At 42.3% G+C, this 27622-nt stretch overlaps 1 protein-coding gene across 2 annotated transcripts in view; it reads left to right on the top strand.

The window, feature by feature from the left end:
• The window catches only part of SEMA3C (semaphorin 3C), a 132086-nt gene that overhangs the window by 84719 nt on the left and 19745 nt on the right, over positions 1 to 27622 (top strand). For both annotated transcript variants that reach the window (XR_014516740.1, XM_083464058.1), the window contains exons 9-12: positions 849 to 963; positions 1549 to 1618; positions 10490 to 10634; positions 20870 to 21092. Coding sequence is in view for 1 of the 2 variants with exons in the window: in XM_083464058.1 (XP_083320184.1) it covers positions 849 to 963; positions 1549 to 1618; positions 10490 to 10634; positions 20870 to 21092 (553 nt within the window). In the remaining variant the exon portion in view is untranslated. The remainder of the gene's footprint in view (positions 1 to 848; positions 964 to 1548; positions 1619 to 10489; positions 10635 to 20869; positions 21093 to 27622) is intronic.

Genomic DNA, 27622 nt, shown 5'->3' with positions numbered 1-27622 from the left:
ATGCTCCTTTCATTTTAGTTGACTGTTCTGCGCATTGAACAGCAGAACCATTTGCAACGCCTTCTCTTGGACTGTTCCACAACAGACTGCTGATGGGTATTATATATTTGAACGCTCTTCCATGAGGGACAGCAACCCTGTCTGCAAATGGAAATGGGGCACCATAAGAGAGAAGACTTAGGCATGCTAGTGTTTCTTTTCTTCCACTCTGACATGTTATTTTCCTATATTTTGTGGGCAGGTGTTCTAGCATGCTTCCAGATATGGTTCAGTCCAGGAAACTGTACCACATAATTTGCATTGGCTGGTAGCAACCTCATAACATAACTTCCACCTTTAATTTGTTTCTTTGTTCAATGCAAATATGTTGTGCATTCATAACGCAATTCTACACCATAGATGGTCTCTTCAGTGGTGGAAGGATCTGATATTCTGATTAGTGTCCTGATTGTACAGTTTGGGCAGGAAAAAATGAGAAGCTTTTAAAGTCCAAATGCTAATTGAAAGTAGGGATGGGAAAGAAAATTGATTCCACTCACAGTAAGAGGTAAACACAAAACCGAAACACAGTCATCTTCTGAAATTCTTACTTCTCCAGATTTAGCAAAGCAGTTCTTCATCCAAGTAATATGTACAAAAATTCATGTGTTAGAATATATATACGTGTGGTGAAAAAGATTGCTTTGCAAAAATGCATGTTTTAGGAGAAATTGACAATAAAATGCTGGTGTATTTTCATGCATATATTTTTTAAAAAACCTCACTAACTAATGTTGAAAGTGCTAGTGGATGTCTGTGTAGTTTTTGGAGTTAGTAAGTGGTTTCTTCTCTGCTCCCCCCACCCCCAGAATGACACTGGTGGACAACGCAGCCTTGTGAACAAGTGGACAACTTATTTGAAAGCAAGACTTGTGTGTTCAGTAATGGATGACGATGGCACAGAAACCTACTTTGATGAATTAGGTACAATTTATTATTTCCTGCTTAGTTGTTGTGGCCAAAACCTCTAAGTGGTTTACAAAGCATGTGAAATATGTATTAAAATTGTCAATGAAAATCAATGCTAAAATCAGAATCAAAACATGAACAAAATCAGCCATTATAATACACATTATAAGCTAAAATGAGAGATTCAGATACGTCCACATTACAGGCTAAAGTATATAATTGTAGCAATTTCTAAACAGAAAAAATATTTTTTCCTCTAATTTCCCTCTAATTTTTGCATTTGCACTGAGGTGCCTTCAGGAGCATAGAGCAAGTGATGGCCTCAGGGCAATCAAGGATTGGGAGTCATCCATTTGAAACTTGCACCAATTTGGCTATCATAAGCTACATACACTTTTAAACATTTTTCTCCTCTTTCCATCAGACAGACTATCTTGTCAGTGACATAATAAAAGTATTGTGCAACATGGGTTTCCTACAGTGTGTAGCCTAAACAAAAAATTCCATTGGCTTCAGATGGAATAAGGTCAGGGTATGTGTGGTGCAGTTTGGAAATCACATTCAGATATATTCAGCCTCTGTTTTGCTTCTTTCCCACAGAGGATGTGTTCCTGCTAGAAACAGATAACCCCAGAACAACACTGATATATGGCATTTTCACAACATCCAGGTAATCTTGCACGTTTGTGAATGAAAATCCACAGATTAAATATTACGCCTGAGAGAAGTTGTGGTGAGGCGATTCCCATGTTTTACAAATGTCTCTCGTCTAAGGGGATATCCGCACGAAGGAATGGGTGGGGGTTTTATGTAACATGGCAAGCAAATGTTTCCAATACTGCCGTAATTTAAATTATCATGGAATTGTTGTTGTTGTTTAGTTGTGTAGTCGTGTCCAACTCTTCGTGACCCCATGGACCAGAGCACGCCAGGCCCTCCTGTCCTCCACTGCCTCCCGCAGCTTGGTCAAACTCATGTTCGTAGCTTCGAGAACACTGTCCCACCATCTTGTCCTCTGTCGTCCCCTTCTCCTTGTGCCCTCCATCTTTCCCAACATCAGGGTCTTTTCCAGGGAGTCTTCTCTTCTCATGAGGTGGCCAAAGTATTGGAGCCTCAGCTTCAGGATCTGTCCTTCCAGTGAGCACTCAGGGCTGATTTCCTTCAGAATGGAGAGGTTTGATCTTCTTGCAGTCCATGGGACTCTCAAAAGTCTCCTCCAGCACCATAATTCAAAAGCATCAATTCTTTGGCGATCAGCCTTCTTTATGGTCCAGCTCTCACTTCCATACATCACTACTGGGAAAACCACAGCTTTAATAAAAGCTTTAACTACAGTATAGCTTTTATCATGGAATAGCAGCACCCAAAGGCTTTCTGTACAATAACGCTGCATCCTGACATCGAAGGTGGTGGTCTGATTGCCCTAGGCCAGGGATGGAGGACCTTTTCTAGCCCCAGGACTGTATTTTTTCATGCGCTAACCTCTGGGGACCACAGGGCCTGAGGCAATGGTGGGTATAGCAAGAGATGCAGCAAAGAGAAGAGTGGGAACCACAGACCCCTCGACCACACAGTGGGCGGCATTGCAGCCATGAAAAAAGTGAGAGCTTTCTGCACACACACCTCTCCAAGCTTCTTATGAGGTTTTCCCCTGAAACCATCCATCGTACATTCCCTCTGGTCCAGTCACACAATACTGGAGCAGCATTTCAACTTTTTCCACGTGCTCCAGCGACGTCTCTAAATAGGCATTGGGTCAGATAAATGGCTTCCACACATTCGTTAACTGGAAGACACTTTTGTCTGCCATCTTCTCATTGCTTTTCATGAATTTCGTTCTAAAATAGGAGATGAACACCATAGGAGCCAACACCGTAGCTGTTTTGTTGACGACAGAGAACAGTTAGTTATCTCTCAGTGGTGTGATATATAACCTGTAATTTAAATTCTAACTCACTCTGTCCCTTGGGCTCAAAAAATACTGTAAGACACTTCACTGTCAAAAGACAAATCAAACTGAAAGGACTCCCCCCCCCCCCCGCAACCGCCCAATGCTTTAACAACTCAATTTCCATTGAGGTTGGTTTGTACTGTCTGTGTGTGTACTGAATAATCTGAAACTGCTCCCTGTCTAGGCACATCACCAAATTACATTGGTAGCATGCATTTTCAGTTGTCATCAGACTAATAAATATGATAATTTTCTTTCTTTCTTAATTGCTTGGCAATCAAAAAGGTATCATTTAAGCAGCTGAGCCGCCTTCTTTTCTTTTGAGCAACTGTCAACAGTGAAAGAATAAAGTTTACCAGCAGGAGTAGAGGCGGGGGAGAGGGGAGAAAGACCACATTTATGATTACATACGCAGTATGTGTGAGCTAGAAATTGGTTTGCCTAATGCATATGGTGAAGTGGAAAATGGGTTAGGCTCAGGCAGGCCATATAAGGTGGTAAGCAAGGGAGCACTGACTCTATTCCAGGCCCTGGAGACATTTCCTGTTCCTTGTGCAGGAGTTTATGCTGCTGTACATTTCTTTCTCCACAAGACCCTAAGGATCTCTCTCTCTATCACACACACACACCCCATTCCAAACATGCAGTATAATTAAAACTAAAGGTCTTAATGGATTTCATTTGGCAGCAGAGCCTAATTTATTTTCAACCTCTGCATGCTCCAAACAGCAGATACATGTTAGAACACAGGATTGTAATTAGTTTTGATTGAAGCCCATGTTTCTATGGGTGTTTCTGAAATGAATCAGGTTTTTTTGTGCTGAAGAAAACATAATAAATTCAACATAGGGTGCATAGCCTGAAGTGATTAATGTGATTAATGCATTTTGTACCTGATTTATGCTCACACTTATGTGAGCAGCGGAACAGTGATTTTAGGACAACAGATCCTGGTACATTGTTCCTTGGAACCCACATGTGATGTAGAATCAGATTTGCTCATCTAGCAAGATTCAGAGAGGGAAGGGAAGGGTCAGTAAGCTGAAAACTTTAATATCAGATTAGAACCTGATGTAAGGTTTGTACGGCACTGAAATGCAGGATATAGTCTGGTAAATATTCTGCCTTTCTGAGCCCATGTTGAGTTACCATGCCAAGGCTTACATTATTGTAATCATTACATACCTAGTGTAATATCACTCCTGTTTGCAGTTTAAGTTCCTGCATCCAAAGGCAAACCCCACATGCACACATCCATCAGAAGGCCACATCTCAAATCCCACATGGAAAGCAGGATACAACTTAAGAAATTGTTCGGTTGGTGTGTCTGCCATTTTCTCTCCATTCCAGTGAGGGAGCTACATCCAGGCACAGAGGGGAAAGGTTGTTTGGCTCAAGGAGCCCATTCCTTTGGGGGCAAACTTCTGCGGGCTACATGCCAGGGGCAGGTTGGGAGAGACACAAAAGTAGGTGAAGCAGTGAATGTAAATTTTACCTAAATTCCCAAGGTGGGGGACCTCAGGCCCAGGAACGGAATGAGGGCCCCCAGGCCTCTCTGGTTGCTCACCTTTATCCTCCCCCCAACCCAAGGAAAACCCTCACCAGCTCTATTTTGCAGCCTCCTTGAGTCTTTTATTTCTGGCTGGGATGTTCCCTTGAACTCTGCTCATGGCTCTTCCTTGCCTGGGTGGAGAACAGAGAGAGGTGTGTGAGCGCATGTGGAATCTAGGCTAAGGTAAAATTCATTGCTCCCCCCGCTTCTGCCTGGAGCCCCACAGCACTCCAGAAGGGAGGGTGGCCCTCAGGTTGACCCAGTTGTACCACCTTGGCTGTAGACAGCAGGCTCGTTTCTGCATCAGGGAGCTGTGTGCCCTGGGGAGAAGGGTATGTGGTAGTGGTGGTGGGGCAGTTGTGGAGGGTTGACAGGCCCCACTGGGCTCCTGAGTCTGAGGTACCCCCAGCTTCACTGTCATGTCTTCATCCAAAGCAATATTCAAAATTATAGAGCAGGAAACCTTTGTTGGAGAACCTTCACCTGGCAAAGAATTATGCTTCCAGGTGTCTCTGGAGCGAGTTAATAACTATTAAACTAATTTCAGTCTGTAACGTAGGCATGCCCTAGTGATCACTGGTTAATCTCCTTTGGAGAGTGTTCCCTTAGTTTCATCGTCAGCTGTAATCTCCTTTCTCTCTACATCTACCCCCCCCACCACCACCACCGTGCTCAGTTTTAGAGTTTCAGTTCTTGTTATAAATCCTTTCATTTCAAGCTGAGTTTATTGCAAATAAAAGGCAGGTCAGCTCTCACACTTCTCATGCTTGACCAGACTCCCAGAAATGCTTTTCGTTGTTGTCGTTTTAAATGTTGTTTTTAGTTGTTTGTTTCTTTTTCTTTTTGGTTCTCACATAAGAAAGTGCAGGCAATGTACATTCCTATTGCTTTTTCCTGCCTATTCCAACATAAGCCTAGGATCCATCTGCTTTCATGTGCACAACATAATGGTAGCGCCATTTGTGTTTTAAGTGCATCGTATATTACTTGGCTTTTTAGGCACCTTATTAAAAGCTCTTTTATCTCACATGTAGGATGTTGACAGCCTTCCATTTCACTTCTGCTTGTTTGGTTCCAGCCAGGCTGCACTTTAGGCCAAACCCTGTTTTTGTGAACGCAACAGCCCTCTTCAAATACATCCAGTGCACACAGCAGATGTGCAAAGAAGCTAGTGGGTTAGGACCCGCTGGTCGTACCCACCCTGAAACCGTTTTGTTTTTTTTTATAAGATATTTATTAAGATTTTTTCACACATTACAATAAAAATGAAAAAATAAAAATGCAAAAGAAAAATAGTTAAAAACACATTAATTTTCCGTTTCTTATTTTCCTTAAACTTATTTCCCCGGACCTCCTCATACCTCCCTTTTTTGTATCCCACTTAAATTTATTAGTTCAGCAAATCCTTACCATTAAGCTTTTATCCATTTATAAACCTTTGTTTCATATTCTCTTAAAGCATTACAGCTAGAAACCCCTTAATTTCTATCCCACATCCTTCTAACATTCATTAATTTTACAAAATTTCTGTAAATAGTCTTTAAATTTCTTCCAGTCTTCTTTCACCGACTCTTCTCCCTGGTCTCGGATTCTGCCAGTCATTTCCGCCAATTCCATGTAGACCCACCCTGAAACTGTTCATTCAGAAGTAATATCTTAAGAGGAAGCCTGCTAAATCTGGCCAAATGCTCATCTAATTCAGCGTCCTTTTCTCACAGTAACCAACCAGAAGCCTATAGGAAGCCCACAAGCAAGACCTGAGCGAGACAGCAGTCTCCCCACTTGTGGTCCTCAGCAACTGGCCTCTGCCTGCAGAGGTAGAACATAGTAGTGTGAAGGAACCCAAGGTACATGCATGGGCATTGGCCTCTGTCACATGAGTGGGAAGCTTGGTTGGCCTGGCTGGGCCAAGTCCTACTGCCACCAAATGCATGGCCACCAGGGTGTGTGGAGAGCCATTGAGATGGTTCCTTTGGGCACTTATTTCTGCAGCACTTTTACAACGTTCCTCCTTAAGGATTGCATTTAGAGGCATCCAGAGAAGCTGAACTGGCAGCCAGTTTAACACAGACAAAATAGTCAGTCAGTCAGTTTTATTGCACATAGCCGAAAGCTGCCACAGTGTACACAGAATCATTCAACAATTAAAAGAAAATATGCTGGATTATTACAAAAAACCTAAAACATTTATATTATCAAGACATTACCTACTCTGAACAGAGCTTTAAAAGTACCTTAATATACAGGTTAAGACATTAAACAGTAAAATTTATTAGCTAAAATCACCACATGGCCACTAATATGTTAAAAAATAATGTTAATTAATACAATGTGCAATTATATTTGGAGTTTGGTGATAAAGATAGAATATAGCTTGATGCAGATAGGGTCAAATAAATTCATCGCAGATCCTTAGCTGCTCCACAAGGCATGAAGAGGCCACTTCCAGAAACACGAATTGCCCTCCTTAAGAGGCAGACTTTCCTGCCACTTCCGTCTGCCCACATGTTCTGCCTCCAGGTCTAGCACATTATTCCTTGGACTAAAGAGGGAATTTCTGTGATGTGCAGACACTTCACTGCTTTAGGTCTCTGTAGGCCCATCAACACTATGGGAACAATTATGTTCCTCTCTGCAGGGGCCAATTTCCATTCCATTTGTGAAAGACTTTTTTTAGCCCCCTCCACACAGCTTCATGCCGTGATGTGTAAAATTTGATTAATGTTTAGAAAAGCAAAGTGGCTACAAGTGAATAAGGGACTGCCAGCAAAATGCACATTCTGTTTCCGCATTCTGTTGGCAGCATTTCCCATAAAATTTGAAGAAGGACTCACACCGAGCATATCCAGTTGTACAGCATGGATATATTCATGCTTCAGTGGTGGTACAGAGAAGGAAATATTTGGGTGGTAAGGAAGATACAATGTAAATTTTGGGAGGGCAAGGTCTTACATCTTAAACTGTCTTACCAAACATAAATATCTATGTGTTTTACATTTAAACTTCAGTCTCAAATGCACTTACTCCCAACTCAATATCGCTGATTTTATTAACGTCTAGAATCACCAAGTGGCATGAGATTTGCATCTAATCATTCAGAGTGCAGCCTTAATTAAATTCTAATTTGCTTAAGTATAGTTGCTTTTTAAAAAAAAAACTTTGTTGTAGTGTTTTGCTTCAAGCTGCCATGATAAGCATTTCAGCAGATATATTTGCATAAACTGGAGAATGAAGATTAAACAGGATGCATCAAAAACATGGTGGGAAATCCTTCTGCAGTCCAAGATTGCATCCTTTAACTCTGTAATCAACCTGGGAAAACTAATTACCCCTTTAATGAGGCCCATTTACCTCTTAGCCATTCTGTGTGCAGACATTTGGAAGCAACTGAAAAGTCAGGGGTTGCTATTACTCTGCGTTCTTTCAGGTCTCCTTTTGGGTTCTCGTGTTTTTCAGCCGCAGCTTAAATTTTTTAAATCTATTTCAGAAAAATTGGGGGGAAATGAAAAAAAAATTTTTTTTTACCAAGATCGACATTTCATTAATCTTACTTAGAATTTACTTATCCCTGTTTCTAAGTAAACTGGCTGTCAATAGTCAATAGCAATGTAATACTTCAGAGCATTCAAAGTATTTCCTCATAATCTTCTTTATCCTTACAACAATCCTGTGTGGATCTTGCATCCACCACATAGTCACTAGGTGGCCTTAGGCAAGATGCTTTTCCTCAGTCTCAATCCTTCGCATGGGGATAATAATGCTGATTTACCTTAAAGGGTTGTTGGAAGAATTACAACTCAATAGTGCTGGCAAAGGGCTTTGGACACTTGAAAAACACAGCAAAATGTTGTTATTGTTTTGTTGTTTTTTAAATTTTTATTAGGTAATTCAACAAAACATCTTAAAACATATCATCCTTAATTTTTTTCCTCATTTCCCCCCACCCCTCCCTCCCATAAACAACCTGCCGTCACACACATCCCCGACTTCCCTCAGTTCCAATCTCTGTTTTCTCTAAGAATGCTATTCTCTGCATGTTACAGAATTGTATAAGTCCTTAATTTATCTAACTAATTATTATCAATAAACAAATTTGTGAGTGTTTATTCAATGCCTGCCAAGGTGTCCAATTCACTTTGTTGCATCTTTAGGTACTTGGTAAAAGGTTCCCATTCCTCTTTAAAGTCACAGTTATCCATGTCCCATAGTTTATGTCAAAATAAAAAATTCCTTCCAGTAGCACCTTAAAGACCAACTAAGTTAGTTCTTGGTATGAGCTTTCGTGTGCATGCACACTGAAGTGTGCATGCACACGAAAGCTCATACCAAGAACTAACTTAGTTGGTCTTTAAGGTGCTACTGGAAGGAATTTTTTATTTTGACTATGGCAGACCAACACGGCTACCTATCTGTAACTGGAACCATAGTTTATGTGTCAATTTTGCCAGTTCTGCATAGTCCATCAGTTTCTCTTGCCATAATTCTTGAGTCAGGATTTCCTCAGTCTTCCATCCCATCATTGTGCTATTAAGACTCTCACCGCTGTTGTCGCATACATAAAGTTGTTTTTCAGCTTCCTTGGCAGGTCTTTTCCTACAATCCCTAACAAAAATGCTTCAGGTTTTTTAACAAATGTTAGATGGAACATTTTCTTCAATTCATTGTATATCATTTCCCAAAATTTCTTAATTTCATTACAATCCCACCACATATGGTAAAATGTCCCCTCCTTTTTTCTTATACATAAATTTGAACTGGTTTTGTACATTTTTCCCAACTGCACTGGCGTCGTATACCATCTATACATCATCTTCATATAATTTTCTTTCAGCAAAGAACAATCTGTAACTTTTAAATCAATTTTCCATAACCTTTCCCAATCTTCCAAAAATGTTGTTACTGTTAATTCCAATATTGCAGGTGGAGCAATTGACTTCATAACATCATCTAGTTCAATCTCTCAAAAGTGCAGTCCTATACATGTCTGTTCGGAAGGAAGTTCCCTTGCGTTCAACCTAATATACCCACATAAATGGGCATAGCAGCCTTTGCAAACCTCCAGATGTATTGGACTTCCACTCTCACCAGCCCAGCCAGAGTCAGCACAGCTCAAACTGATGGATGTTAGAATCACAGCAACTGGATTGCCCCAGGTTGGATGAAGCTGTGGTGCTGGATCACAGCATTAGCTTAATGGTTCTATCATCTGCTAAAGAACTTCTCCCAACAGAATTTGAAGGTGACTCTGCATTTAGACAGTGGGATGTCTTCAGGAACATTTATTACAGAATCAGTGACCAGTAAAAAACATTTTAAAAAACCCAGTCTAATTACCTCAAGGCTGGACCACCCATTCTTTAGTTCCTCAAAAGACTGACCTATCACAGTCTTGAGCAAAATAAAATAAAATATTGTGCAGTTAAGAGGAAACACTCACCACAATGGTATGACATGGTGCTGCCTTTAGATACAGAATGCAGTGCAGAATACAAAAACAGTAGAAAGCAAGAGTGGCAGACTTGGGGCTTGTGGGATGATGATGATGATGATGATTATGATGATGATGATGATGATGATGATGATGATGATGATATAACCTTGAGATCCACCAATGGGAGCTGGGTGCAAAAGATATACTTTTAGAATTAAATAATTTTGAATCCAGGCAGTTGAGTACCAGAGCGGAATGCCAGAATGTAGCTCACATCCTTCCACTCCAGGTTCCCAAAAGCTTTCTTCATTTCTTTCTAATTTGGCCAGGAAAGAGTCATTTTGTGGCTGCTACTAGGAGCCAGAAATCCTCGCCAGCCTACAGTAAGTCACCTCAGGACCCTTGAGGCGACCGAGAGCTACCTTCGGCTGCCCCAGTTTAAATACTTCATTTTGCAACTGTTCCCGCATTGCAGAGGGTTGGACGTGATCCAACTCTACGAATCTGTGATTCTGTAAGCAAGCTAGAATGGTGTCAATGATTTTGTGTGCACAATAACAAGCAGGTAGCATGAACAGATTTTTGTTTGTTTCTTTTTCTTCCCCAGCTCTGTATTTAAAGGTTCAGCAGTCTGTGTGTATCACTTGTCTGATATCCAGAGAGTGTTCAATGGGCCGTTTGCACACAAGGAAGGGCCAAACCACCAGCTGATTCCCTATCAGGGAAGAATTCCTTATCCACGACCTGGGACTGTAAGTACTCATCTAAACATGGTTTTACAAGTCCAACTTGCCGTTGTGTTATCTTTATCAGCCTTAGGCATGATCCTTCAATCAGCATCGCTTTGGTCTGTTCCCGGACTGCTCCCTTCGGTTTTATTTCATTTGGACACATTTCAGAAGGCATGTGGACAAATTGGCCAGGATTAAGAGGCAGTAAAGCTGATAAAAGGAAGCTGTGGGTGATTTTGACAGAATTAGGGAAGTGGATAGTTCTGCAGTGTGTTTAGCCTAGAGAGAAGATAGCTGTTTTTAAAAGACAGTTATCTAAAGCATGGGGAGGCAAACTAAGGCCCGGGGGCCGGATCCGACCCCTTTGCCTTCTAAATCCAGCCCCTGGACGGTCCGGGAATCAGCATGTTTTTACATGAGTAGAATGTGTGCTTTTATTTAAAATGCATCTCTGGGTTATTTGTGGGGCATAGGAATTCGTTCTTCTTTTTTCAAAATATAGTCTGGCCCCCCACAACGTCTGAGGGACAGTGGACCGGCCCCCTGCTGAAAAAGTTTGCTGACCCCTATTCTAAAGGGATGGAGAACAATTTACGGCATATTCCTCAGCACTAAGAGATGAAAACCACTGAGCCTAGGCTATGGCAACATGACTTTTAAGTTGTTAACCTGTAAAAACATTTATCTAATGGAAGTGACTTATCTAGGGAAGTTTCATTTATTTATTAGATTTTTATCCCGCCCTTCTGCCTAAAGGAGCCTGGGGCGGCAAGCAGCAATATGTTAAAACTGTACAATTTAAAGTCAAATAAAAACCTATTTAAAACATTGAAGAATGTTTAAAAACATTTAAAAGTTCTGGAATCACTTAGGAAAAGGTGGGCTATCTGTCTGTGACAAGACTGAAAGAAAAGATAAAATAGATAAGGGGGAGGAACTTAGAAAATTTTCTTGTTGTACTCTATGATTTCAAGCTGATTTAGTGCAAGGGGGGGACCTTCTTCAGCCTGAGAGCCACGGTACCTTCTGTTTGACCTTATGAGGGCAGCTCCATCAATGGCAGTCAGCGGCCAGAGGCAAAAGTGGACAATGAAGGCCTGTGTCCCCTTTTTACAGTGGGATAGTTTCTGCATACAATCACACACAGCCTCTCTGTCCTGTATCCAAGCAGGCAAGAGGCATTATCAATAGGGGTTGCATCAGTAGGAGTATAGCATCTAGATCAAGGGAAGTAATAGTGCCACTGTATTCTGTTCTGGTCAGACCTCACCTGGAGTACTGTGTCCAGTTCTGGGCACCACAGTTCAAGAAGGACACTGCCAAACTGGAACGTGTCCAGAGGAGGGCAACCAAAATGGTCAAAGGCCTGGAAACGATGCCTTATGAGGAACGGCTAAGGGAGCTGGGCATGTTTAGCCTGGAGAAGAGGAGGTGAAGGGGTGATATGATAGCCATGTTCCAATATATAAAAGGATGTCACATAGAGGAGGGAGAAAGGTTGTTTTCTGCTGCTCCAGAGAAGCGGACACGGAGAAATGGATCCAAACTACAAGAAAGAAGATTCCACCTAAACATTAGGAAGAACTTCCTGGCAGTAAGAGCTGTTTGACAGTGGAATTTGCTGCCAAGGAGTGTGGTGGAGTCTCCTACTTTGGAGGTCTTTAAGCAGAGGCTTGACAACCATATGTCAGGAGTGCTCTGATGGTGTTTCCTGCTTGGCAGGGGGTTGGACTCGATGGCCCTTGTGGTCTCTTCCAACTCTAGGATTCTATGATTCTATGATTCATTATCAGAGGTCAAGTACACATTGCAACCAGGTTGCACCTGAGGAGAGTGCCAAGCAATGCCAATGAGGGGTGTGGTCTCAAGGGCCGGAAAGAGACACTCATCCCCGGAGGCTGAGGCTCCCCTACCTTCATTTAGCACTTTCTCCTGGCCACAGCCAGCCAGCCAGCCAGCTACTCCGCTTTCCTCCTTGCGCATAGGAAATAATTACATGTTCAGACACAGTGGTGACAACAGCCAGGAGCTCAGCAGTAGGGCGTGCAGTTCAGTCTCCATCTTTCAGACTGAAATCCTATGCATGGCCAACTCTGTAAGACTCAAATCTCCACAAGCTTTCTTAGGATAGCACCATTCATTGTGATGGCTAGGTTGGCTCAGAGATCTGCCTGAGAAGATGAAGAGCCACTGCCAGTTGAAGTAGCGCTGGGTTAAATGGATCAGTGTTCAGAGGGCAACCTCATATGTACTGCAGTTTCCCAAGATACAGGAGAAGGTAATAGCTTACACTGGTTTTCCTTAAGCAGCAAATGAATGACATTGCAGCTCTCGACTAAGGTCATGGCCAATTTATTCCTCAATATCCTGTCTTCCTTTTTCTTGGTCCTAGGGGAACTTACAATAACATTTCAGTGATTTCAGATAGAGAAAGTGCAGCAGCCTTGTTAGCAAAGATCAGTTACTCTGCTGATTAGCAATGAGAGCTTTGCTGATAAACTTGTAACCGAAGCGTAATGGCTGTTAATGGCACTGATGATTAAAATAATTTGATTAGCTTAGACAGATCCGGTTCCTGCATCTGGGGTTTTCGACGGCGAACAGTACTAGACACAAGTGAAATGGAATTCCCTTTAGCACCAAGCGTATCAATGCGGCTTTACATAAAAATGAATGCAGGTTACACTTTAAGCCATTTCTAACAGATAAAAGGTGAATGAAGGATCATAGTAGCGAATAGCTTGCATTTCAGAGGTTCATTATTTTAATAGTATTCTTGGGATATACAAATCAAGTTACTCCTTTTGCAAGGAAGTTTAGTGGGCCTGGGCTTGTTCAAATGCTTCCAGGAAAAGACAGATGTTCCATATGCAAAAGTTAAAGTTGAGTTATATGAAAGACTATAGCTTCTAAAATACACTCTCTTCCCAAGCTCAGAAGTAATGGAACGCAATGAGATACTATGTATGTATACATATCTGTGCCTAGGACTGGTGTGTTGGGACATTTTTATGCAAGTAAATAATTAACACATATCCATTTGTTTGTTTATTTGAAAAGTTTGAGAGACTATTTAATCAACAACATTAACAAAACAAAAAACCCATAAGCAGTTTACCTAGAAAAGATATAGAGTGGTACCTCGGTTTATTTTTATTTTTTTAAAGTAATATTTATTAACGTTTCACAAACAATAAAAAGTTTCAAAGTTTAAACATAAAAGACAAAAACCAAAAAGAACTACAAAAATGGAAGAATATAAAAACAAAACACATACAAAGTACACAATAAAAAACGATTCACAAAAGATAAGAAAAAAGAAAAGAAAAAAGAAAAAAGAAGAAAAAAGAAGAAAAAAACCAGAAAAAAGATTAGTATTTTCAAATCTTATACTTCATTCACTAGCTTCTTGACCTCCTCACACCTCCCTTTTTGTATTCCAGTTCAGGTATTTAATTCAGCAAGTCCTTACCCTCTAGCATTTATCTTTACTCAAAACTTTAACCTATTTACAGTTCAATTTCCCATTAATTTATTTAACCTTATCTTACCTTCTAAACCTTAAAGTTTTAGAATTTAAACCATATTTAAGCTTAACTCCTTCAAACCTTTCTGCTAAAGCCAATTAATTCCTTTCCAGCACATTTTAGTATTTCATTAGTGTTACACTAATTCCAAAAGTAAAATAGTTTATAAAAAAGAGATTCTCATTCTAGATTTATCCAACGTCCCTTCTTCCTGGTTTCGGATAATGTCAGTCCTTCCACCATTGTGTTCTATCCATCAATCAGGTGTTCTAATGTCAGAGGCTCTCAAGTCCCTTCTATGCCCCCTCTGCGGATTTTCTTGTTCCTGTTTATACTTGCACGCGACCCTAACCCTTGTTGGATTCTTGCATATTTTCTTCCCTTTCTCCTTGGGGAGTGAATCTCTGGGGATCTCCATACAGAAATATTCTCCGTTTTCTTTTATCAGATTGTCCCATTCCCCGATAAACCACTCCCCAATATTTGATTTGTAATCCAAAAAGTAGTTGTTCCAAAAATTATCATCAACTTGTTTCACAGTCCCACCAGAGCTAATGACTTCCTTAACTCCAAAGTTTAACAGATGTTCTCCAAGTTCAATCTTCCAATGTTGCAGCTTTTGGTCATGCGGGATTTTGAGTCTCTGTATCTTTTGAGGTACAATCGCAACCTCTTCCGTCTTCCTCTGCCCTTGGACTTGCCTTGTTAAGCCAGTTTCTTGTATTGGCTGTTGTAAAGTTTCTTTGACTTCGTTTCCTGTTAGTTCGTCTTTACTAGCTGGAGCAGATATAAGATCCAACTTTTAGTTCATCAAAGTCACTTTCTCATCCAACTGCTGCAGCATAGCATTTATTTTGCCAAGGGCAGCAAGTAAGGCTTCCTCCCTATTCATTTTCTGTCAAGGTCAAATGGCTGGTCCCACGGTCTGATTTTCACAGATGTTATATCTTCCCCGCAAATTGCAACAAACACACTGGCTAGCTCCCATTAGGGGATACAATTACTATTTAACGTCCATCTTTAAAGTGTATCCAACAAAGGGAAATTTACTTTCGATTTTCAAATTCTTTGTTTCCTTTCAATATGATGCAAACAAGCAGAAAGCAGCATTAGAATTATTTTATTTCTCTTTTAGTTCTGTCTGTCAGTAGTTTTCCCGTTTTCAATTAGTAATCATCACCGACAGTTTCTGTCCTGACAATCCGTCCCCAGGTTTGGGACGATGGAAGCTTGTATTCTTTCACTCTCTTTGCAGGATTAAAAGGTCAAAATTTCTTCCCCCCTTTTCTCCTGCTGTCAAGGGGTTTTTTTTATAGTTATGGATGCAGGAAATTTCAATCTTAAAGTCAATTTTTCTGGCTTTTTAGCTTATAAGATCTTTGCTTCGGTCTATTTACAAAAAACGGGAGGCGGACTTCCTGTTTACGCCTTCCCGCTTTGGTGCCAAATTCAATGTTGTTACTTTGATCAAAGGGGGAATGCCTTTGATCTCCCGATCTTTCAGTTGTCCTACTCACGGGTTGTTGTTTAAAAGCTGAATTGTCACAGGAAAGAGGACAGTGCTCACCGACATCAGCTGTGCAGCTTCACTCCGCAGAAGTAGCAATTGACTCACAGCACCGCACCAGCCCCCCGTCTCGCTCTGGAGCCCTGGGGGCTGGCGCGATGGGGGGGCGCAAAAGGTGCCCGCCGAGTCCCACAGTCGCAGGCTTCACCCGCCTGCGGTTTTCAAGAGGGTCCCCGCTTCGCTGCAGCGGTAGGACCTGATTTCTGCGGGGCTTTCTCCCTCTAGATTAGAGGGAATCCGCCATTGTCGGTGGCGCCGCCTCCGGAAGTTCAGTACCTCGGTTTAAGAACAGTCCTGTTTAAGAACGATTCGGTTTACAAACTCCGCAAAACCGGAAATAGTGCCCCGGTTTGAGAACTTTACCTTGGTTTAAGAATGGAATCCGAACAGTGGAAGGACACTGGCAGCGGGAGGCCTCATTAGGAAAGTGCGGCTTGGTTTAAGAACGCTTTTGGTTTAAGAACGGACTTCCAGAACGGATTAAATTCGTAAACCGAGGTACCACTGTATAATATGCATTTTAAAAATCAGGAAAAGTAAAACCAATTGATGTGGAATTTATCAAAATATGAATAAAATCAGTAATTTTAAAGCAAATATACATAACAAAATTACATGTTAAAGTTACATTTGTGCTCTATGAATATTTTAAATAGAGTAATCCTATTAGAATAACAGCTTCTGACACAATATCACAGGCATTATTAGCAATATACTGCCTTGGGTTCATTGAATTGTACAGTTGGAAGGGACCACAAAGATCATCTAGCCCAGTGCCTTGCAATGCAGAAATCGTTTGCCCAACGCAGGGCTCAAACCCATCACCCTCCAAAGTGGCACAGCCTGGGAAAGGTTGTGCTATGTGAAGTTTTAGGATATGCAGTTTGGTTCTTACGTTTGACAGACAGAAGACTAACGGTTAAGAACACTGTACTTTTCCTGTGGTCACATCTTAAGCAGAAGGTCATGCTTGGAAGAGGATAAAACATTCCCGTATTTGTTCAATTCGAAGAACAGCCCTCTCCTAGGAACTACAACATAGCATTCATCTCCAAGAAAAGCATGTGGGTATGCCCAGGGCAAACTGGCGGGAGAAAGGGATGTTATTCGGTTACAGCTGAGATGAGTTCCTGTATTATTTGGCTTTGCATTTCTTAACTGGCAGAAAGAATGGCTTATTGCAAACGTAAAACAACTTTGAAATAAGCACTATCTGGAGGCAGCGAACTCTTCTATACCCTAAAGAAATGAACCAGCTATATAGTCACTGGATGCAAAGAATATTCCCTTACACAAGGGATGATGTAAGTCTCATAACGTATTCTATGACATGATTTGTATAAAGTCCAGTTGACTAACAAGATTTAAAACACAGCCGCCAGCCCAGCATGAACCAGTATGTTACGTCATTAATGTTTCCTTTGACTTATATTCAATCGTGGAAGAAATATCTGCAATGACTGGTATGTATTGCAGGAATGCCAAGTCTGCAGGGCTTGGCTTTTGCCCAGTGAATATGTTACATATTCAAATCCATGTAAAACTATTGCTGAAATGAGTACCTTAGGAGGTTAGTGCTGGCTTCTCGAATCAGCCTGAGCTTTGCCTAGTTCACCATTCCATTTCAGTGAGCAGAAGCCTCTGGAAAGCTCACAAGAGCACTTTCTTCTTTACATTAACAAAGCATCAGCCTGTTGCCAAAGGACCTAATTGAGCCATTATTAATTGTTATGGAAGAAGATAGCAAAGCCAGTTTGCTCAGCTCAATCAGAGAGAGGAGTCCTCCAGATGTTGTTAGACTCCAATGCTCCTCAGCGCAGTCAGCATAACTAATGGTCAGGGATGGTGGAAGCTGCAGTATAACAGCTGGAGAGCGTCATATTAGTTATCCCTGTCCTAAATGAGCAGTTTACGGCCAAACCATATGTGTAGATAAAGCATTAGGTCGTAACTCAAGTCCTCCTAGAATTGTACTCCTTGCAGCAGATAAGGGATTGCATATCTGAATGTTTCCTGCACACCTCTGTGTGCATAACTCACTAAATGCAGAACAATAGCTGGACCAGGAAAAAGCTACATTAGAAACTTGGCATATTAACTTTCCACAGACATGGCGCTTGTGACATGAATGAGATAACTCAGTCATGAGATGACAACTTACCAGCTAAAGTCCTACCATCGTAGAACACTCTACCTTGTGTCTAAGGCTGAACTCCTACATCAATCAGTCTCTAATTCTGCATTTAGGAAACTGAATAGAATAGAGGTGTAGCTTTGAAGTAGTACAAGAGGCTCGTCATTTTTCATGGTCTGAGGCCCATTTATTTTGTCTCCCTGGTGCATTAATTGCCCCGTGGCAAATGTATAAATAATTCTGCCAAGGAATCACATTTAATAATGTTGTTTACATCATGTATGTGATCAATAAGTTGGCCATTTCTGGCATGGACTGTGATGTTTCTCTGTGTGTGCATAAAATAGATGGAACAGATTTTTCTCTCATGAGCATTGTTGGAATTTGTCTCAAGGGAATCGGGTACAGTACCACTCTGGTCCCTCAATGTGAAAGTGAAGTAAAAGTTGGATAAATGAAGTTGCCTTCTGTTGAGTTAGACTAGCCTGTCAAGGAGCTCTCGAGTGAGCCCAGGTGATCCACAAGGCAGGAAAGCATGGGATGCAAATAGCATTTTATTAACCTAAAATAGCAACACATCTTAATCCAACTAAATCATTGCTGAAACTGACCCCTGGCCCCTCCTCCCTGCCCCCCTCTAGCCTCTCACTCCAGATCCCTCCCAAGCAGACGAAGGCTGCGTCAAGAGTATGAGCCTGTCTGGCCCATTTCTCAGCAACGTGCAGGACTCTCCTCGAGGGGGGGTGTCAGAGGAGGAGGCGAGCCAACGGGGCTCAGACTGCCCTGCTGCTGGCTAGCAAGGACAACCTCTGACTCCTCTGTCTTGAGTCTGCACTCCCACTGTGACTCTCAGCCTCTAACCTGGAAGGCCCTCCTTCTCCTGACCCCCCTTGATCACTCAAACCCCCTCCTATCAGCACCTTCCTCAGACTGCTCCTCAGTGTCCCACCACCATGATCCAGGGTCTAAGCCGTCATCTTTGGGAGGGGGGCGGATTTTGGATGGGCGACTCCTACTACTCTCCCTCATTCCTCCAGACATAGCCTTTCCCTGGTGTTTTGGACTGCAGTTCCCACCAGCCCTTGCAAGCATGCTGTATGATCAGGGATGATGGCAGCTGGAGTCCAAAACATCCGGAGATTACCATGTTAGGGAGAGCTGAGTTAGACCATTGGTCACACTAGCTGTGCATTCTGAATGGCAGAGATCTTTCCCAGCCCTGCTGTCAGTGATTTGTATAGTTGCAGTTGCTCCAGCCTAGGACAGCTACATGTCCTTTACTACTGTGGTTTAGTTCTAGGTCAGTGTGGGTCCCCAGCTGTTGTTGGACTACAACTCCCTAGCTAGCAGGACCAGTGGTCAGGGATGGTGGGAGTTGTAGTCGAAACATAGCTGGAGGGTGCCACATTGGCTATCTCTTCCCTGTGGTTCAGGAAAGACTGGTGTCACTGCAGTTCCCAGGCCAATAGCATATTGTAATGAGTGAGTCCGTGGGGCTATGATGGCCCAGGAAAGGTTTTGTGAAATAAGTGGAGTGTAAATCAGGTGAATAAGATGGGTTTACTTGGGCTGTTCCAGTTCATACTGAAACAGTAGAAAGGAGTCAGAGGGTCAGAAGTAGCATGCTAAAACAGCAGCTAGAATTGTGGCCTTGGATGTAGGAACCTGCACCTCCAATCCTCACAACAGGTGAAAAAAAGCAAGACAAGCTGATGCTTAACACGATTGCATTTTTAATTTTTTGCCTTTCTTTTCTTTCTTATTTTGGAAGTTTATAGTTTCATCAACTGTTGGCAATCAGATAATTTGCTCGAGCAAAATGTAGAGCCGTGTTAAACTGTCTTGACTTTGACATTGCCTTTCAAGGACATTTTAGCCTGTATTGTGGTTTTACAGTGAGTGCTGACATATCTTGCAATCATTCGCTTCTTACAGCAGTAACAGAAAGCTATTAAAATGCAGCCTTGCTATGACGGGCCTGGTCACCACACTGTTTGAGACTCAGTCAGATGAGCAGCTGCACTAAGATTTGTCACTGCCCTTGCAGTATAAGTAAACCTCAGAATAAATCAACAAAGCAGTCCCATCCTGTCCTTTCCTTTCCTTCCCTTTTCTGATGCTAGAAACAGCCCATTCCCCAAAATGATGTAATTTCATTAAAAAGCAGACAGGGATTTGCCAGGATTGGGTTGAGGTTACACTGTGGGCGGAGGGGGGCGGGACTTGTTTGTGGGAAAGTGTTTTAACATATTTCAGCCAGCCACCTGTATGCCTGAAGTAACTTGTTGAATGCTATTGCAACTTTCAGCATTGCATTTTGCATTCACATAATTTGCGTACACGCAGACCACTCCATAAGCCATCAGAGTTGTTTGTACAATTAGAATCGGTACATTAGTACTAGAACTAAACTTGGGTGAAGGTATGCATGTGACAGATTGCTGCAGTACATTACATGTGTACATCTGTGGTCAGTTATGTGTCCTGGTGTACCATTCTGGAGCAAATTACAAGTTAAAGACCCCAGCCCAGCTTTTGAGTATGCATTATTGTGGGTGATTAGTAGCCACGTAAAGGGATGTGCAGCCTTTTCTGCATCTGTCAAATTAAATGACGACTAGATTGGCATTTTGATAGGCATCAACATCAGGTTAATTAATATTCTTACTGGAACAAGTCAGTATCATTTAGCAGTAGGTCGTTTGTTTTCCCACCACAAATATATTATTTGCAGGAACTTCACAAATTCAGTTTTAGGATTCACTGGAATTTTGTAGTTGCGGTTCTTCCAACACAGCTTTAACGGCACTGGAATGAAATCATATTTTGATGAAGTAAGCTTAAGTACACTTGAAACGCTTGAATGCCAGCTCATGCTCTCGTATTGATTTAGATTTGCCTGCCTTATCCCAAGGACAAAGGAGAATTAATGCACATTTCTGCAATTCAGGGGGTATTTAAAAGAACTGGGAATTGAAAGGTCCTTGGTATAGTTACTAAGTGATGACTTCCAGTGCCTCTTTTACAGTGTCCTGGAGGAGCCTTCACACCCAACATACGGACCACCAAGGAGTTTCCAGATGATGTGGTCACCTTCATCAGGAACCATCCCTTGATGTTTAATCCCATCTACCCGGTTCATAAGAGGCCATTGATAATCCGCACAGGCACAGACTACAAATATACAAAGATTGCTGTCGACCGTGTCAATGCGGCAGATGGAAAATACCACGTCTTGTTTCTTGGAACAGGTAGGACAAACAAACACCTGCTGTTTTAGTAATCTACGGGCATCTGTTTTGCACAACAGGATCAACCACTGCCACTTTGCTGTTATATGGATGTGATCCCCACCAATACGGTAGTCAGGAGCTTTTGTCAATATGAAGGCTGTGTTCCCTGTTCATGGTAGCTAGGGCCAGGGGCAAAAATGGGAAGAGTAATGGATGCAAATTTCACCTTTGTGCAGTAGGCAATTTCTATTTATTTATTTTTTAATAAAATTTTTATTGGGTTTTCATAGTTTATATAGACGTAACACAAACACACAAACACAAAGACAAACATTCATAAATTCAAAACCTTATTTTCTTAACCACTTTCCATGACTTCCCCACACCTCCCCTTCTTGCATCCTGATTCCAATAGTTAACTCAGCAAGTTCTTATCTCCAACTTTTACCTTATTAATATTTTACTTAATTCTTCTTAATTTACCAGATTTTATTTTTAAACCTCAATTAAACCACGATGCTCATCATTTAAATCCTTTTCTAAGGTTGAGCAATTTCTACACCCATCCATCTCTATCCTCTATCCAGTCAAACAACAGGCATAATCAGAATTTAAGGACACATTGCAGCCAGGGGTGGGGGATCAGAGTGCAAAGCAAGGGCCAGTGAAGGGTGTGGCCTGAGAAGAGTTATGGATGCCAGATAAAGAGGCCTAGAGGGTTATCCTCCCATTCTTTAGGTATCTTAATGAATGCTATAGATCTCCTAAAAGTGTTTTAAAGTAAGTTTTTTAAAGGGGGGGATTGTTGTCATCTGCTCTGAATTAAAGTTGTATTCATATTTAAGGCTTTGGATTTGTTTTTCTTAAAAATACAGTCCGATTAATATTATAGTCACCTCTGGAGAAATCTTAAGCCAGCATTCCAGCTCAGCGTTCTCATAGTTTCACACTGTAGCCTCCTGGAAAATTCTTGATCTTCTTTCAGGAACAACTACACTTTCCAGTGTTCAAACATGCCAATACTCTGGTCAACTGAGAGTAGAATCTTATGGTGTCTATACAAATGTTATACTTTCGTTACACAGCTGTCCCATTTCAGCGGATGAGGTTGAAAAGAAGCAGCAGCCAGTGCAACTGTTTTAAGGACTGGCAAAATGGGGTCTCTTTGGCTGGTCCCAGTCAGCAACTAGCAGCCCTATGATGATAACTGAAGGAAGCCCCATCCAAATATAGCACCATACAGTGGTAGTCTAACCTGTATTAACCACAACATGGATAATGTTGGCTGATGAGTCTCTGCCCAGGAGAAGTTGCTGCTGGTGTGCCAGCCCTAAGCTGCGGAGAGGGGCTTTGTGTCACGGATCACGCCACTTGGGCTTGCAAGAAGACAAGATGGGGCTAAGAAGGCGAATGCTTGATTCTCGGTGCTTAGAGCCACCAAGGGCAAGTTTAGCCCAGCCCGAGGTATTTCCCTTCTTCCACATCAAAGGAGAAAAGGCTGCACATGGAGACAGTGCGCTGAGAGCAAGGCCACCTTTGTCCTCCTCACTACATCCTCTGCACTGTCTGAGCCCTCCCTCCTTGTTCACGCTGCCCAACATTTTGTTAATTACTAACAACCGTTAAAAGAACATTCTCTCAGAGCACCAGTGGCTAAACAAGGCTTCTCTCCTAATAATCAGGTTAAGGCAGTGTTGGACACACCTGCCAAAATGTAGGGGGGGGGGGCTGTTCACTGTCTGTTAGCCCTGCATGACCCCTGCCCTTCACAAATTCACACTCCAACTCATGGAAGGATGTGAACAGGACTAAGGTCTGTGGGGCTTGTCAGTGTGACGCCACACACTCTGACATGATTTGCATTGCTGGTAGCCAGGGAAGAGCCCTAACTCTTATTGCCCTGACACCAGTAAAGGGCTCCTCTTTCTTTGAACTGGTCCATCCATATTCCAGACCAGCCTGATAATGGAAGTGTTTTCCATAGGTCTTCTCTCTGGCTTTGCTTCCTTAAAATTGTTGCTGCTGTCATTTATGTAAAGCAGTGGTTCTCAAACTTTTTTCTCTGGGCCACACTTCCAGAATAAATATTTGCTCATGCCGCACCAATTTTTTAATTGATAAAAAAGGAAACAACTCCTAGCAGTGCTTGATTTATAACACAGAACACAACTACTTTATAATATGTTTGTGGAACATCCAGAAAGTATAAAATAATGCAGCTATATAAGAACACAAATCATTTCCAAAATATAATTATAAACAAGCCTCTTACTTATGTACCCTAAGTATGTATACAAGCTGAATGAGATGTGTGAACTTGCTTTTGTCAAGTAATCTCATTTATATTAGATATTTAGTCTGCACCTCGTTATCAAACACTTGTCTGAGTAGGAAGGTCTTAGTCTTCTGGCAGAAGGACAACGAGGAGGGAGCCTTGGAAGGGAGCAGCCACAAAAGGGCTCTCATGTCACCACCAACCATGTCTCTCATGTCATGAACATGGGTGGCACACAATAACTGATGAAAAATAAATGAAGCCCAAGGGTGTGGCAGTTTTTTCTTCTGTTCCAGTGTTTTGTGCTTTCAATAGGACTAAGGGGATTTGCTAGAGAACACAATCACCAACATAAAGCAAGCGAGCAAAAGGAATGGGGATCATGGGTTAATTAAAAGATTTGTGTCAAATTTCCTTCTTACGAGTGTTGACAAGTGCATTGTGTGATCCTGGCAGGCTTGATCGCTGGTGGCACAGGCCCCGGCATCCCTTTGGCAAGGGCAAGAGGGACTTGGCAGCGTGGTGACACGAGGCAGCATGGATGAGTTACGAAGCGGGACAGAAATGTTGCCAGTTCTGTCTCTCTCGGTCTGAGAAGTGAGTCATTCTTCCACCTAGGTTGTTTGCCTGCCAGGTTCAGAAATACCTCCTCCCATGTAGCTTTAGGACTTGATCTAGTCATGCAGATAAATCTCACGGGCAGAGCTGCAGGTGGAGGTTTGTTAGAGAGAGCTGTTCAGGGGAACATATGCTACCCTTGGCCACCTTGCAATGATGAAGTAAGATCAATCGTCTACTTCCCAGAATGCTGAAGGATTTTGAGAGAACTTTAAAAGTACTCTTGAGAATGAGAGAGAAAAATAGAAGCATCTTTTGCAGGAGAATAAATCTTTTGAGGAAATTTTGAGGTTTCGGCACAGCACCAACACAAATGTTCAGTTCCAGCCTCAGAGTCCAGCTGTGCAACAGGAAGAGGAGTGACTTGTCCCTTCGAGAACTGTGCAAACAGGGTGTGTAAAGTATTTTTTGACACTAGATGTAGTAAGTGGTGAAGCTATAATAGAAATGTTCACCATGGCCTTGCAAAAGTGTATTTTACAGATCAGACAGTAAAGCAGAGAGACATCAGCATACACAGACAGACACTCTGTGATTCTCTGGCCAAAGGTGAATCACACTTTTTGCCATTGTGTGGAAGCCGTTTAAAAAATACAGTGGTGCCTCGCAAGATGAAAAGAATCCGTTCCGTGATTCTCTTCGTCTAGCGGTTTTTTCGTCTTGCGAAGCAAGCCCATTGACGGATTAGCGGATTAACGCTTTTAGCGGCTTTTAGCGGCTTATCTGCTGATCGGATCAGCTGATAAGCGGCTTAGTGGCTTAGAAAAAGGGGGGGAGGGGAAAAAGCCAGCAGGAACTCGCAAGACATTGTCGTCTTGCGAAGCAAGCCCATAGGAAATTCGTTTTGCGAAGCACCTCCAAAACGGAAAACTCTTTCGTCTAGCGAGTTTTCCGTCTTGCGAGGCATTCGTCTTGCGGGGCACCACTGTACTCGGTCTAGCAGATGTCAACTCACAGTGTGCTGTTCAAGTGCTCACCAAGTTGATCAGACCATTTTCCCCATGCCAAAGCAGGCTTTTCCTGGGATGTGGTGGGGCATTAGTGATAACTTTTACAAAAGTGTGTGGCAGATGGTGAAAAAGCCCACTCCATGCTCAAGTTCATTAGGAAAGGAATGAAAAATAAAACTACCAGAATTGCACTACTGTGTGCAACCCTAGTAAGCAAGGCTTTGGTGGGGGGGGGGGGCAGCAGCAGGGGAAAGAGGCATCTTATCAATTCACCTCATGTGGCGAAATGGGATGGGCCAGCCCTGGGGCAACTGCGTAATAAAGGCTTGTCACCAGGTACATTTGCCTGCCAAAAACAATGTGCTGGCCTTATTGAAACCCCTTTTTTGCTTCACTCCATATAACTTTCTTGTATGCCTCAGCAGCAAACTTCCAGCATGTCTCAAATTGGAAACAAAAAGGGGTTTGGATAAGATCTGCTGCCCTGAGCAACTTTGGGAGGAAGGACAGCTGTGATTGACAGCTGAGCCAGACCAGAGTCTGGTGATGCAGTGACTTGGGATTCTACCAGAGGGCTGGAGCCTCTCACTGATTGGCTACCAAGACAGAGGGGGGTAGAGCAGCACTGGGGGTGGGGATAAAAGGACCCATTTCTGAGAGAGAGTTCAGAGAGGGAGATAGTTGAAGAGAGAGAAGGTGGGAAAGAAGGAGAGTTAGAGCTGATCTGTGTGTAACATCCACTCGGAGGAAAATGTCCACAATTAGAGAAAGGAGTCTGCGCTTAGATTGGAAGGCAGTGTTTAGTGTCTTCAGAGCGTATTGAGACAGGAGTTAACTGGAGGGCTGAGTCTGAGCAGGAGAAGTAGAAGCTGTGAGTCTACTTGGGTCTCATTCCAGTCAGGAGGGTAGAGATCTTTTAGAAAGAGAAGACCCTCAATCCAGTTAGTGGGGATCCCCTGGGTCTGTTATATATTCAAAGTAATTGTTCAACTTCTGCCTAAGTCTCCAAGCATCGGTTTTACTTTGCACAGAAACCTGTGGTGGTATACAGAGCGGTGGGTCCGCTGCCATTGGTAGTCAGGAAGGTGGGATCTGCTACAGCAGGATATAAATTTAATAAATTAACATTTCACACAGGAGCACAAGTCTCCCTAAATTGCCACCAAGTTTCACTTGAATTAGTTTCTGAAATAATTTTGGATGGTCCTGATGGGAAACATCTGAACACTCCTGAGGGCAGCAGAGTGGGAGTTTTGTCAAGACCAGCAAGAAGATTCTGGAGGCATCGTTTGTCATCCAAGTGGATCCTTGTACTTTCACTTGACAGAAATGTTCCAAGCAGAATTTATTTTTATTTTTAGGCTTTCCCTTTTCTCTTCTTTTTGTTTTCTTGACCTTGAGGTCAGACATGCATATTTGAGCCAGAACTGCAATTGTAATTTGTCTCATCCTTGAGCTGGGAGGTGGGGAGCTGGGACCACCACAAAGGAGAGGGTTCCCTCATAAAACTGTCACCCGGGTCAGCACTTCTTACCATTGTGGTGCCGATGGTGGTTTTTATGATGTGGCTTAGCTTGTCCTTTCAAATGTTGTCTTTTGCTTACTTGTTTGTTTGTTTTCTTAGGGAAGGGCTTTTATAGGTCTGTTTTGAAGTCTCTCTTTTGAAGATACTGACTAGAACGTTCTCTTTTGGCTGGCTTGTATTACAAATATATGGAAAGAGTTGAACTTTTCCCTTGAATTAGAAAGTTGAACTTACTGCATAAACAGCCAAACATCTGGGTGTTCCATACCACCTAAGGGTTGTGTATAGTGTGATGCAAACCGTAGCCTGATGTAAACCGTCATAGTTCTTTGACTGTAACTGAGCAAATGGTATCTGGGAGCCTTGACTGGCTAGAGCAGATAAGAGATGTAGTCCTAACATCTGCAAGTAGGGATGTATGAATCTGTCAATTTCGTTCTCTCACTTTATCAACCATGTAGAACTCCCACCCCCCGGAAGCACACATGATACCTTTGTTGGTGGGCTTCTTCTACCCTTGCCTTAAGACCCAGGACTATGGGAGAGCTGAGTTGTGGGATGAAATCATCTGAAAATGAAATCATCAGTTTGCAGAAATAGTTGTCATTTTAATGATACAGTTGTCTTAACTGGCTCAGTTATGATCTTATGCGTATTGTGTGGTTTTTTAAAAATAAGACTGTTTTATTGGTGCCTTAGTATGAATGAATGCCCTGTGATCCTGATGGATAGAAAGTGGTCTTGAAATTAAGTAAGAAAGTAACGTGCCTCGCTTCTTGTTGTGCAAAAACTATTCACAGAGAAGCCTGGTCAGCCTTGGGATCATGCAGGTTGGGGGTGGGGAATGTTAACTGTTCCTCTCCCTGCCACAGCCTTCCACCCACCCACCCCCCCAAAAAACACCTATCCTACGCTGCTTTTTGCATTTCAGGGGAAGCCTCGATTTATGTCATATCTGCTTTGGAGCTATGTGTACGCAAATTTGGGGGTGTCTCTATATTGCATGGGGGTGAACAAAGAATAAGGTTATCACATGCCTGGCCTAAAGGCACTACCACCTTTAAGCTAAAGTGAATTTTGGTTGTGAATTTGGGGGTTCTTCCTTGGCAAACCAAGAAATTTAGGAAAGGTGGTGGAGGTTTCCTATGTTTAAGGAGTTTCCTACATTTCTAGTTTGAAC

Source organism: Podarcis liolepis (assembly GCF_965112155.1).
Source record: "Podarcis liolepis genome assembly, chromosome: 10".
NCBI lineage: Eukaryota > Metazoa > Chordata > Lepidosauria > Squamata > Lacertidae > Podarcis > Podarcis liolepis.
The sequence above is the reverse complement of the archived record's forward strand: the minus strand, read 5'-3'. Positions and strand labels throughout refer to the sequence as shown.